This window comes from Pterocles gutturalis, unplaced genomic scaffold (genome assembly GCF_000699245.1).
Source record: "Pterocles gutturalis isolate BGI_N339 unplaced genomic scaffold, ASM69924v1 scaffold3443, whole genome shotgun sequence".
NCBI classification, from domain to species: Eukaryota; Metazoa; Chordata; class Aves; order Pterocliformes; family Pteroclidae; genus Pterocles; species Pterocles gutturalis.
The window spans coordinates 46,070-59,908 of record NW_010117782.1 but is presented as its reverse complement, the minus strand read 5'-3'; the positions used below and the strand labels follow the sequence as shown (position 1 = coordinate 59,908).

Here is a 13,839-nt window from a genome sequence, read left to right as displayed (position 1 = left end):
AGGAATGCAGGGACTTTGGCACCGCATTCCCAAATTCCACCTTTCTGCCCTTGCCCTGAGGGTAGCGAGGACCTTTCAGAATGATTAATCCCCCAGGGAGGAAGGAACCAGAAGGGATGGAGCTGGAGATATCCATCTTAAAAGCATTCGAGGTACCTGTGCTGGCTTGCAGGGTGCGCAGGAGCTTGCTCTCCCCGGTTGCTTTAGGAGGAAGGTTGGTCATTCTGTGCTGGGGACTTAGGAGAGAACCGGAGCATCTTTATCAACAGCCCTGAATATCTGAGCAGCCTGAGGTCCCTGCAAAGTTTCGGTAGGCAGGCACTCATCTGGCCTTAGGGGTGCACCAGGTTTAGGTGGGAAGATGTCCCAGCCACTGCCCAGTGTCACCCAGGACTGATTCAAAGGCCACCAGGATGCCTTTTGCTCCAGGCAATGTCCCCAACCCTGCTCTCATCCTCAGGGTGAGTGTCAGTGGGGGAGTTATGGCCATTTTCCTCCCCACGTCCCCAAAAAGCTGCCTGGCCCCATCCTGCCCCATCAGCCTGGGCTGAGGCAAAGATTTGCAAAGCCAAGCCAATTTTCTTATGAATATCTGGGGTTTTCCAAAGCTGGTTTTACACCAAACCCCACCCTGGAGCCCTGAGCAGTGCCAGGGCACACAGGACCATGTTCCTTCCCCTCGCCCTCCCTTTCTCATCCCCTGATCACACCAACACCGAAATATGTCTCAGCAGGACATGTCACTGATGATTTCTTTTTTTTCATCTCATTTCCACCAGACACCCCCAAAGCCAAACACTCCCATTAATTCCCAACCTTTGGCATCATTCAGAAGGTGCAAAGCACCAGGTTCTGCTCTGGAACCAGGAGGGAGAAGGGTTTTAGGGCACTGTTCTGCCAGCTCAGCTAAACCCTGCAGCAAAACCACCCCGCAGAACAGCAGCCTTGCTTCTCCAGCAGTCTGCAGGCTTTGAGGCAGAGCTATTTTTTCCAATCCCACATGATTACAAGCTCTGAAGTTCCCAAACAGAAGGATTGCCGGGCTCGCATTGGACCGATGTTGCATTTTGTCTCATTTCTTTCCCCAAAGGGGCTCTAAAGGATGAGCAACACAAACCTGGCCTCGACGGCGTCCTTTGGCAGAGAGTTCAGCACAGCCACTTAGTGAGTGACGGCGAAAAGCGGATGAAATGTGCTCGTGTCAATCTAACCCTGATAAAGCTAAAAAGGGCACTTCTTCATTTAATAGCGAAGGCAAAGCCACACAGCACAACCGTTCGCCTTTTCCCAGGCATGGAGAGGGCTCAAGCTTTCCCACCAGGAGGTTTAGGGAAAGGAAAAACATCTCTCCTGGTGAGCAGGAGGGTCTGGGCACTGCTGCCTCTTCCCAAAGTGATGCTCTCCAGGTTGCAGGGGCTTTGTCCTCTGAATAAGCGTGGGGAGAAGAACAAGTCCCTGCTGACTGGTGAGCATCTCTGTGGGGATTCAGGAGGAAAGACAGAGAGCAGCTGTGCTCGGTCAGGTTCGCGAGATCCCATCCTACCTGAGTGCTGCCAATGGGAAAAAATGGGTTGAAATACTTCTTGCTAGGATTTATTCCGATTTCATTGATGGGAAGGCTGTGCTTAGCAATTGCTGGGGGCAAAACACAGAGTTAACTCTATTTATACCAGAACGTACCATTCTTCCCAAGGCTGCATATTTTTCCAGTTAAATACTCTTTTTTTTTTCAAAGTCTCCCAGTTCCCCTTAGGGCAAGATTAGGAATGGCCTGGATCCCCCCTCGGAGAAGTCGCTCAAAGCATCATTTTCCAAATCCTGGGTGAAAACACCCCAGAAAGGGAAATCGCATTATCCCATGGACAAAGAGACACTGATGTGTCCTGACTTGTGAGGAGCTGGCTTTATTTTAGGGTTGCAGAGCCTTACATTTAATAAAAACCACAAGAATATCTCTCCTTCAATGTATGGAATATATAGTATTTATTCAAACTTTGAGTATATATATATATGGATAATATTGATTGTATGTACGCACTTGCAGAATGGATGTGCTCTTTATAAAGATATTAAACAAATAAATGTATACAGATGGAATATATCTGTGTGTGTATAAATATATGCACACACACCGGTGTATAGGTGCTTCACAGAAGTTTATATAAGACGTAATATATGCTATAAGTGAGGCATCTCCCTCATGCTATGGGCTGGGATACTTGTTTTCCTCTTCTGTGCTGTTTGGAATTTTCCCCAGGTCATTTCAACTTTCTTCTTGAAGGCGTCTTTAGCCGAAGGTGACTAAAGGAACGGTCTTCATCCTAGAGAAATGTCAAAAAGTCCTGGAGAAAACCCTAAAAAGCATGAAAAGACAAGAGCAAGGAGCGTGGGCTGCTTCATGAAGCGGAGAGAGTTGGAGATTGAAAACACCATGGCATTTGTGAACCAGCGGGAAGGAGAACGACGGGGAGGAGATGGGAGGACCTGCCTGGCGAGAGAGGTTTATGGAGGACAAGGTTCCCTCGGGTGGTTTCTCTACAGCATCTTCCCTTCTACTTTTTATCCAAAATTATCCCTAGCCACGAAGGAAGGAGCACGGCACTTCTAGAAAGCGTTGGAAGCTTCAGCCAAGTGCACTCTCAGCATATTTCTAGCCCTGAAAAGCTGACATTCCCGAGCCGACAGCAGCCCTGCTCCTCAATACCTTCACCATATTCCTGCTCCAGACAATACCAGTATAACCCCAGACCAGTCTCAATATCAACCAGTATAAACTCAGACCAGTTTCCAGCATCCCCAGCATCCAACAAGCACCATCCCGGCTCTGCCGAGCCGTCCCTGGCTGCCAGCTTCACCCGCCGTGTCCCTTCCACGCAAGGCAGGACATGGTGACACGGAGGGTCCTGCCACCCCAGGGCTTCACATGCATCTCACGTGCATCGCACTGAGCCGGGATGGCAAAGCCAAGACACGGCGTGTCAGGGAAATCCCGTCCCTTTCCCAGGCTGGTAGCACAGATCCAGGGCTCCCCCAGCCCCGGGGAGTCACCGCTCTCCCGGGAAGGCGTGGGGTGGCATGGCTGGGCTGAGAAGAGGCAAATCTGCAGCAAAATCTTCACTTGGTGACCAAAGCCACCGGATCCTGGCTCCCTGACCCGCTCTCACCTCTCTGAGCAGAAAGCAACAGGCACTGGGGTGAAGCAAAGCAACCAAATTGAGCCAGAACCGGGGTTTAAATCTCTTTATCTTCCCACAAGGCAAAGCCAAGCTGGGGCTGAGTGATCCTCACCAGGCCAGCCTGTCCACCCTGAACGTGGAGCTAATTGCTGAAGCTTCCTTACACCAGACAAGCCTTTTTTTAAAGGACAGCAGAGCGGTACAGCGATGCCTTGAATCTTCAGAGAGCCAGGACATTGATGATGCCATTAGCAGATACCTAACCATCCCTGTCGTGATCGAAGGTGATAATGACCCAAAGTCCTCTCCAGCTTGACCCAGCCTCCTGCAGGAACACCCAGCTCTATGAAGCGTGGCTGGCTTGGAGCTCCAGTAGCTGAACTCAGAGCGCTGGGTCAAGGAGTTGCAAGTTTTGCCTGAAATCCATCCTTCTGTCTCTAAATCAGAAGGAAAAACAAACTCCCAGGGTGACCGGTTCCCCGTGGAGTACCAAAGAAAATAAACTTGCAGGGTAACAACCCGGCAGGGCGAGGATTTATTGGTGGTGTTGCTGAAATGCTGTAGTAAACATCTGCAAGGGCTGGAAAGGGAATGAGAACGGGATCCCCCACCTAGCAGTCAACACACTGCTTCTTTTGATCCTGAATAACAGCCTCACGCCCAAGGCCCCCTCTGCTGCACATTCATCATTTCTGAGTGTTCATGAGAACGATGCTCCTAAGAAATGAGTCTCGGTATGTGAGATGAACCAGGATTCAAAGGTGCTCTAGGAAATGTCGAGGAAAATGTTCCTAAAATGCCGCTGACAGATCATACTGGGGCAGGGGTTTCCATCTGGTGTCTGTGTGGAAGGATCCTGCATCAGAGCACCCATTTTCTAACTGGGGAAGCTAACTGGTGGCCACATCTGGGAGGCCAAGTCAGGGAAAAAGCCCTGGAGTCACCCTAACCTCCCACTGAAACAGAAGGATGCTCCAAGGCAGGGACTTGTAGGTCAGGACAGCTCAGCTCTGGTGTGATTTCTCCAGGGTAGAGCAGAAAAAAATGCAAATTCAGAAAAATGTGGTACCGATCAAGTAAGAGCTGTGAGTACCAGAGCTGCTGGAGGATGCTGAGATGCTGCTTGAGCAGGAAAATCTGCATTTTGCAAACAGCTTAGGAAAAGCCCAGAGCAGCTGCAAGGCACGAGACCAGCCAGACTTGCACTCACCCCCTGCTACAGCATCAGCTGTGAGAGGCAATGCCTGTGTAATGATACAAGGGAATTTTCCATGATATCCCAGAGGAGGAGCAGGAACAAGGAGCAGCACCACCACAAGCTAGGTGCCAAAGCGCTCTGGAACGGCTGTCGGGGTGACCGGCACTGCTGCTACGCACAGCGGGGTTCAGCATCGGACGGTCCAAACACAAAGCGTTCCTTACCTTCGCCCAGCGTGCTCACCACCGTGACTTCGGAGGCTTTGCTGGCACCGCGGGAGGTGTAAGCCTTGATGTAAAAGCTGTAGCTGGTGGAGGGCTCTAAATCAGTCACTAGCTGCTGGAAGGTGCTCTTGCTGACAGCCTTCTGATACTCCAGCTCTACGGGATCTGATGTGCAAAAAAAGAGAGAACAGAGCGGCGTTAGGCTCGGCAAGAGGTAAAGAGACTAAACAGATGTTGCAAGCGGTAATTTTCATCCCTAACATGGATATGCATCTGCCCACATCATTTTCTGCTCACATTTCTGTGCATTGCAAGAGACCTAAGCAGGCAGCCTGACCTGACCACCCAGCTTCACCCTCCCCACCCTTTTGGTATTTACATCAGCATTACTACCTCATCTTTTTTTTTTTTTTTTTCAGAAATAAGGAGGAGATGGAGAACCTGGGTGCTGTAGCACTGGCTACTGCAGCGCAGATCTGTTTTATCCTGTGGGTTGCATTGCTAAATCACAGGGAAGGCTGAGGATGCTCTGGGCAGTGGATAAAGCACCGTACCTGCAGCTTTCCGAATGTGCAGCACGTAGCCGATGATCTCCTTGGTGTTCTGCAGAGGTTTTTCCCAAGACACCTGGATGGTGGTTGCCGAAACCGTCTCAGCCTTGACGCCCTGCGGAGGACCGGGCAGCCCGTCTGCCCACAGCACTGTCAGGCGAGCGCTGGCTTGCGTGGAGCCGGCGCTGTTCTCAGCGATGCACTGGTAGATGGCTTCGTCCGCCTGGTTGATCCCGTAGATGGAGAGGGTGCTGCATGGGGACACAAGAGGGAAGAGCATGTCATGGGGAGCTCTGCAGTGGGTGTCCCTCCCCTCCAGCCATGCCATGGTCCCAACGCTGGCTGTGGTGGCAGGAGATCCCATGTACCTTTATTTCTACAGAAAGCTGTGGGCTGGTGCTTTTGGGGAAGGAAAAGCCCAGGAGATGGATGGGCCATTCCCTGGATCTCATCACCGGGCGGATTATCTCTGTCTCGATCATCTCGATAATAAGACGGGGTTTCAGGTACAGCAAGAGGGGACACAGGGTGGGCTGGGGAACGGCAGGATGTGAAGCCCTGATTCAGGAAGATCCGAGCCACACTGCAGCGATAGCTCTGCAGCAAGCGCATCCCTACACCCAAACCCGCTTTCCCTGGCCTAGCTCCAGTACACACCAGTGGGACCCATCCAGGCACCCCAGCCGGTTGCTAAGCCCAGTCTAATCAAGAGCAGCCAGAAAGCCCTCGGGTGATGCTCTAATTGCGTTAGAGCCCAGCAGAGCAGTCTTGGGGTAACATGGGGATTCGCTGCCTGATCCGGCAGGGTCACAGCCTCAGCTCCTGCTTCTGCCTTTTCAGAAACACGGTCACCACCAGCCAAAAGCCAAAGCTTGGGAGCAAGTTGCAAGTTTTGTCTGCAAAAGTTCTGAGCATCTGCTCTTGGGGACCTCCACACCAGGCTGAGGAGCTGCTTTCAGCCTCCACGATAAAGCCAGGCTCTGTCTCTCGCCAGGGCTTGCTCCGTTCCTCAGAAATCAACCCTGGAACAACACCATTCAATTTATGTGAATAAAAGCCCCGCTCACCACTGCCTCACCTTCCACTTCAGAGCATCACCCATCCATGCACCGCTCTGGATTCATCCCTATCTGTGCAGCTCTGTTTCCAGTCCTGCCCAGTTCATTCAAACTGTGGTTTGCTGCTGGCTGGCCATGGATGTCTGGGAGCCCATGGTGCCTCCGAGCTCCAGCATCATCTCATCAGCTCACACCACAGCTCTCATGAGCTTTTTGGTTGCTATTTTTCTGTAAGAAATGACCCAAACCTAACCAAATCCACATCCCCTGCTTGCTTCTAGAGAGAAATAAATTATTTTCTTCTCCTGCAGTGAGTTCCAGGTGGACTTGGGACTTGACCGCACATGAGTCAGTCCCAACACCCTGCTGATCCGAGGAGCACTCCACAGCTTTTTTTTGGAGCCATCATCAACGCTGCCCTTTATGGCAATGAAAAACTGTCCATGGGAAGTGGAAATGATAAATAACACTGCCTGTCTCTATGTCAGAACGAACGCTTCTTCTAATTGCAGCAAAATATTAGTCCTCCTGTATTAAAATTTATTATTGCTGTTGATTTACCATCCGTATTCCTGCCTTGGAAATTATCAGGGCCATGGTGAGCGAGCAAATGTTTAACAGTCATCTATTTATGCCCTGTACCTTTGTTTCCTTGGAAACATTGTAAATGGAATATCAAATGTGATGGTTTCAGCTGATATGGTGATTTTCGAGAATCAGCCCTAAGCTCCCCTCGTAGCCACGGGCTCAGCGCATCTGATTAAACGGAAGGAGAAAGGCAGAGCTGGGAGGGGGGCACGGGGAGGACGGACCCGATGCGTGGCTCAACCGTGTCAACAAGGCTCGATTCCTGCGAGGACAGATGGCAGAAGGCAGGATTACGCCGGCCGAAAGCTGTACGCGCAGCTCTGCACAAAGCAGATGTGTGGAGGGAGCAGCAATGCTCCCTTCTGCCCCGGCCACGTGGGATTGCTGCCACCCAGGAGCAGCCAGGCTGGGCTGGCACCCACCTCCAGAGCGGCGTGAAGCTTCCCAAGCACAAAGCAGCCCTGGAAAAACAAGAATTTAGGCTGTGCTGCCTCCAAGAGTATTTATTTGCTTTAAACAGAGGGGAAAGGATGCAGAAGAGGGAAGAGGGGAGCCTGGCTGGGAAGCGGTGCGAGGAGCCCGAGGGCACCAGCGTGATGCTGGGGGTAAAGATGTCTCTCCTGGGAGCACTGGAGGGTAGATATTAGGAAGAATTTTTTTATTGTGCGGGTGGTGAGGCAGTGGCCCAGGTTGCCCAGGGAAGCTGTGGATGCCCCATCCCTGGAGGGGTTCAAGGCCAGGCTGGATGAGGCTTTGGGCAACCTGGGCTGGTGGGAGGTGTCCCTGCCCATGGCAGGGGGTGGCACTGGGTGGTCTCCAAGGTCCCTTCCAACCCAAACCATCCTGTGTTTCTGTGATTCCATGAAAAGTTCATTTTCATTGAGATTTACCAGGCTGTGCTCGGACACACAGTGCAGTAAGAGCCTCGGCCATCCATTCCCTGGGCCCACGTTACCTGGAACGATGCTCCGGCCACAGGGTCAACAGAACAACAGGATTTTGGGCTGTGCCTATAAACCTGGGCAAGGAGCAGAAACCGAGCTTGGAGAAGTTGGCAAGCAGAATGCCCAGCATCTAAACACCAGCTTCCTGAGAATGGGGGTTTTCTCTCCCTGTTGGTCCCTCCGACACCCACAGGCAGACCTCTAACAGAGGGTGCTGAGCTCCCTGCAAGCCCAGCGTGAGCTCTGGAGCACTCCAGTAGCTGCAAGGAGGAGGACAGGAGCTGGCAGTGAGTTACAAGGACCCCAGCATCATCCCAGCTCACACCTCTGTGTGCACCCATTTTCATCCGAACTATTGACAAATTCTTCCTGCCGTCACCCACTGCATCACCGCCCCGGAGAGTCCCACAGCTTTACCAGGTTTTGCTGCTTTTTTTCTTTTTTTCCTTTTTTTTTTTTTTTTGAGGAAGCCCAAAACATAAGGAAAATATGTAGTTGCCGTGCGAGGAGGCGCAGAGCGTCTCTGCGCGTCAACCATCTGAAATATGCGGTGTCCTTTTATTTCTTCCCATTGACGGGGGAAAAAAAAAAAAAAATCTGTCACTTTGGGACATCTGCTGTTGGAAAACTTTCCCGCGAGCGCCAGACTGGCAGCGCCGCAAGCACATCAGACGAGGCGAGATGCCAGAAGGCTTTCTGCTGGTCACCAAAGATGCTCGGGCAAGCCCAGGGCTCCATCACATCTCCGCACAATGCCCTGACAGGCATTGATGGAAGCGGGGAAGAGGAGCGGCTGCAGATTCACACCCGGCGGAGCCGAAATGAGAGGCCTCCGCCGCTCGAAGGCCGCTGTATTCCCAAGCTGTCTTCCCAGCTCATAGGCAATCAGGATGACTGATCTGACTCGGGTCAGGGGTCCGGGCCGGTGACCAGAGATCAGCTTTCCAAAGGCTCCTCTGAAAAAAAAAAAAGTCTGAGAACTGAAGGAAGGCTCTTCATCGATTCAGCAGCACAAAGAAGAAGAGGGGCCCATCTGGAAGGGTATCAGCATGCACATGCGTGCACAAAGGAGGGAGTGTGATGAAATTAATGCAGAGAGCAGGCTGTGGCTAGCGCCGAGAGCATTTTAAGTGCCGGCAGCTCCAGAAACCCACCGGTGCCTCGATGAGGGGCTGCGTCCCCGTGCCCTGCTCTGCCTCCATTTGTCACGGGTCACGCTGTGCCGTGCTGCGCCCAACCGACCGCTCCTGGGCTGCCAGCCAGTGCAGTGCTGGAAAGGAGCTTTTTTCCCTCTGGTTTCCTCCAGAAAAGCCCTGTATTTGAAAGTTGCCTTGGACAGGCTGAGAATAAGGCGCAAAGCTTGCAAAGTGATGTTCACCAGCCCAGAGGGATGCTGCATATTGTCCCCAGCCCTCCATAAACATCTTCTTACACCTCCAGAAATTAAATATCATGTCAGGCTTCCTAGGTGAAATGGGGTTGTGGTATGCAGGAGAATGAACCCCTTCCATCCAAACTGGTTTATCTTGAGCAGGTACTGCAGCCCGCTGGCTGGGATCTCAGCCTGACCCTGCGGTTTCAGACCCACCCGAGTTTCTGGAGGGATGCTGCTGGTCCCAGTGGGGTGCATCGTGCCATGGAGTCTGCCTCTCTCTCTGCTCAGGCACTGGGGACAAGCAGCGGCTGGCTCAGATCCACAATCCAACTGGACACTAAAGTCAGGAGCCTTGGAGGCTCTGGGACCCCTTGGTTCAGCTCTGCTCCGTGTCAGAGGTGGTCTGAGCCTTCCTGGGGGGAAACGGTGGAGCTGTGTCCTCCCATCCCTGCAGAGCTCAGGAAATGGATTTAAATTGGAAAAAGACAGAATTAGACTAGATATTAGGAAGAAATCTTTTCCTGTGCGGGGGGTGAGGCAGTGGCCCAGGTTGCCCAGGGAAGCTGTGGATGCCCCATCCCTGGAGGGGTTCAAGGCCAGGCTGGATGAGGCTTTGGGCAACCTGGGCTGGTGGGAGGTGTCCCTGCCCATGGCAGGGGGGGGAACTCAATGATCTCTAAGGTCCTTTCCAACCCAAACCATCCTGTGATTCTATGAAATATCTCAGGAAAAGCTCCTGGAAGGGAGGGCAGATGTTGGTAGGACTGATAATGCAGGCAGCTGGACTATCTGCTGCTAAGTGGAAAATTCCCCAGACCTTCATCCCAGCGAGGGGCATGGGTGTTGGAGAGGGAAAAGACCCAGCCTAATCCAGGGGAAGCTGACTTCAGGGTGCACCACGATGGGCTCAGTCCTGCCTCGAAGGCTCCCGTGTAAGGACCATCCTCTGCAGATGTACTTTGCTGCATGCAACAGTTTGAAGAAACACTTAAAACCTTGAATTGGTGACGCACTTCCAGAGCAGCTCTGTGGAGCAGCACACAGAGAAAAAATACAGAGGCAACTTGGTTAAAAAAAATAATCACAGCCACACGAGAACAAGAGACTGATGCCTGTCGCCGTCAGCTGCTGCAGCTCCCGTTGGTGCGATAGGGCTGGGCAATCCCTGCTTGGTGCAGGGCAGGCGGGAGCACGCTGATGCCCCACTGGTTACGGGGCTTTGGGTGCTCCTGCAGAGACCCTCCTTGTGAAGGCCATTTCCACCTGTCTTCCAAACAAAGTCAAACCCATAAATTATTCTTAAACCAGGAGCAGCTGGTTGACATCCCAGTCTTCCACATACTTATTGGTCATGCTTCTGGGAACTGAAATATGATTTGCTATATGGTACCCTTCCCGTAACCACCAACGGTCTCCAAACTCAGTGCATACATCACCTGCAGGCTTGCCTGTCCTCCCTTCAGGTGTCCAAATCCCTACAAATTCAAGAGTTTGTGGGCTGTGTGCACCACGAAGGGATGTACAAACCCATCTGCGTCTCTCCGCACCCAGCCAACATGGGTTTTATAGACAAAAGCCACCTTGTGAATGACAGGTTGTGGTTTCCCTGGGTTTGGTACCAAAAGGGTTGTCCTGTCCCAACTGCTCGTGCTAGGACTAAACGATACGACAAGTGCAAGAAAAGCAAAGTTGGCCTGAAGTTTATTTACGGAGGAATATTTTCCCTGGTGAACCTTGAACATTCACAGCCCTTGAAGTGCATCATTCCCAGAGCACTAAAACAAGCGCAAACCAGCGCGGAAGAATTTAAAAAGGAGACAAACACCACCTGAGCCCAGGTTCTAACGAAGCCTTTTTCCAGTAGAACAAATGAAGTCCCTTAATTACCATTTTGTAAATAAAATCTTCTTGGGAAATTGATATTTAGAGCCTGCCTCCTCTGAAGACATTGGCCTTTGTTCCTTGCTATTACAGCAATATAAACCCCATCGTGTGATATACTTCTACCTGGAAAATTACCCCCCTGATTGGGTCAAAGGAAGAAAAGCAATAAAGCTTTCAGAGCAGTGATCCGGGTACTATTTCATGCTTCCTTGTAGAATTTGAAGTAATAACCCAGAAAGGTAACCGTCCCTTCCTCCTGCAGTGGTACTCCTGCTTTTGTGCCGGGCTAGTGATGCCGGGTGGGAATTCTGCTGGAAACACCCATTTCACCTCGCCAGCATTTGGATCATGATCGATCCGAATCACCCCAAGAACAAGACGGGCAAAATGGCATCTCTGATCAACAAGAGAGGGACAGACCCTGTGGCTGCTGGACATGAGGACGACCAAAGTCAAAAAAGCTCCATCAGCTTCTCCATCCAAGAGCACGGTTCAGCGCAGCATCACCCCCGGCAGCTCCATCCCCAACCCATGGCAAGGCAGCCCCATCGCCAGCTCCTTCCGTGATTTCAATTCACAGCTTTTAATGGAAAACCCCACAATTCCCTACGCCTGGAGCCTTCATGCATTTTTCATCAACAATTACCGGCTATCCCAGAACTGCTTTTGATTTTTGCTAATCATCGATCGGGTATTTTGCTCCCACGCCGCTGGCATTTTCCAAACAGAACAACCACCTCTGGAGAGGGCACGGCAGAAGGCTGATCTTCAATGCTAATGTGCCCCGAAACCGTCAACACATCAGCTGATGAGAACTCACATCCAAAGGACCGCGAGGGAAGGGGTATTTATCCAACGCAGACAGTGAGGCTGATTTTACTGTGCTGAAAGAATGGAAATTGCTTCCCAAGTGACCGTCTGATGTCACACCACATCCGATCTGCAGCAAATCCAGTCCTGAAGTCCCATCTCAACGACAGTGGGCTTCTGAAGCCCCCTGACCTGGAGGGTTTGCTCTCCTTGGGTTTGCGGTTACTGCGTACGAGACACGGCGTGGGGTGACGCAGGTGACAACTTTGTGAAGCAACAGTTTGATGGCTGGATCTTCCCAGGTGCTGCCCGCAGGAGCGATGCCTCAAGCTTGCAGGAGCAGAGCAGCATCTCGAACGCAGCGTGTTCTGCAGGTCTGGACCTCACTTGTAGCTGTGTTCATTTACAAGAACCAAGTTGCTCAGAACGATACATTTTGTAATCAATTAGCACATGGTATGATTTGGGATGATTTACTCTTTTTTTAGCAAAAATCCCTTTGGGGGCATTCAAACCTTTATTGCCATACTAAGCAGAGTTTTAATCCAAATGAATTTTCTCAGAAACCATGTAATCTAATTAAAAAGCTCATAGTGCAGTTTAGTGGCTTCATTACTAGTAGATTCAAGATCCATCTTTATATGGACAAATATTTTCCAAGTGCGGTAGACTGATAAACCCAAGGCATAATCACAAACTGATTCTGCCTGGAACTAAGTGGGTTACAGCACTTAGTCATGCCCATGAGAACGAAACAAAGGACAACTTGAAAAAGCTCAGGAAAAAAAAAACAACAACCAAAACCCAGCCGTTGATCTGTTTTCTCCAATTCACGGAGCACCCAGCCCTGCTGTCCCAGTGGGGGGAATTTTTCAGGCTTTGGAAACCACCAGGCATGGATGCTTGCCTGAAGCTGGGGGTCAGAGTAGACCAAGAGTAGCATGAAAGAAGCCAAAAGTTCAACATCGTGGAGTAGGATGGCCTTAGGGCTGAGCTTTACAATCGCGTTACTATAGCTTGAGACGATGCCACGTGTCAGCTGAGCCCCAGGAACTGGCGGAGCTCCCTCAAGCCTGTGCCAGATGCGATGTAATCTGATCATTTCGCTCGCCGTGGAAAAGACTGACGCTAAATTGCATTAAATGATTGCCATAAGAAAACGATTACGGCAATGTTCACCGATTCGCAGCTCATGCGCACATGTAGCGCAGCTCCAGGCATGGGGACCTGGCCAGGAGACACGACCAGGACCAAAGACCCTATTGCCTCAAACTGGGAAGAGGAATGATTTCACAGGCGAGACCCAGAGCTGGACTCAGGGTGAGTTTTGTCTCGGATTTAATGACCGCTTGTAAAGTCTTTGGTTGCTTCTAACTCTGCTTCCTGGTCAAGAAAAGGGGATGCACTGATTTCTCCTCTCTCATTTCTGCTCTGTTCATATTGCAAGGGCAGACGTGCCCCAGAAATCCATGCAATGACCTAGGAGACCACTAGCCTGGATTGAGTGGCATCTCTCTGGGCACACACAACGTCCCCTGAAACTCTAAAAGCTTCCAGCTCAGAGAAAACCTCCACTGATAGAGAGGATTTCATTAGAGCTCACACTTTATCCTTCTCGCAACTCGCATCCTTCCCTCCTCCCTATAACAAAGCTTTAAAAAAGCTTCAAACCTCAAAACAAAAAGCTATATTATAGAGAAAAATAAAATCGCTGTTCTCCCTTGAGGAACAAGCCCTGGTGCCTGCACAGCACCTCCCAACCGTCCAAACAGAAGGTCCGGACCCTCAACTGAGGCTGGGTACTCGCATTCAGGAGACACATTTGTTAATACAGATAGCAGCTATATGGCACCACAGAGTACAGAGCTCTACCAATAATTTAGATTTACAACATAGGTGCTATCATTTTCCAGTATACTGTTCCATGCTATTTCCATAGAAACTATGTTGTCAGCTTGTAATTTACACACCAAGTGCATCCCACCGTATCATTTCCTCAGCACAAACATCCCCATCCCCTTGCACGAAAAT

The 13,839-nt window shown here is 51.0% G+C and overlaps 1 protein-coding gene across 1 annotated transcript in view; it reads right to left on the bottom strand.

Annotated features, from left to right (window-relative positions):
• Positions 1 to 13,839, bottom strand: part of IGDCC3 (immunoglobulin superfamily, DCC subclass, member 3) — a gene marked incomplete at its 3' end in the record, with an annotated part of 40,530 nt that overhangs the window by 2,734 nt on the left and 23,957 nt on the right. Inside the window, exons 7-8 of the mRNA XM_010075906.1 lie at positions 5,153 to 5,400; positions 4,599 to 4,763 (exon numbers count right to left, since the gene is read on the bottom strand). Coding sequence (XP_010074208.1) covers positions 4,599 to 4,763; positions 5,153 to 5,400 — 413 coding nt within the window. The remainder of the gene's footprint in view (positions 1 to 4,598; positions 4,764 to 5,152; positions 5,401 to 13,839) is intronic.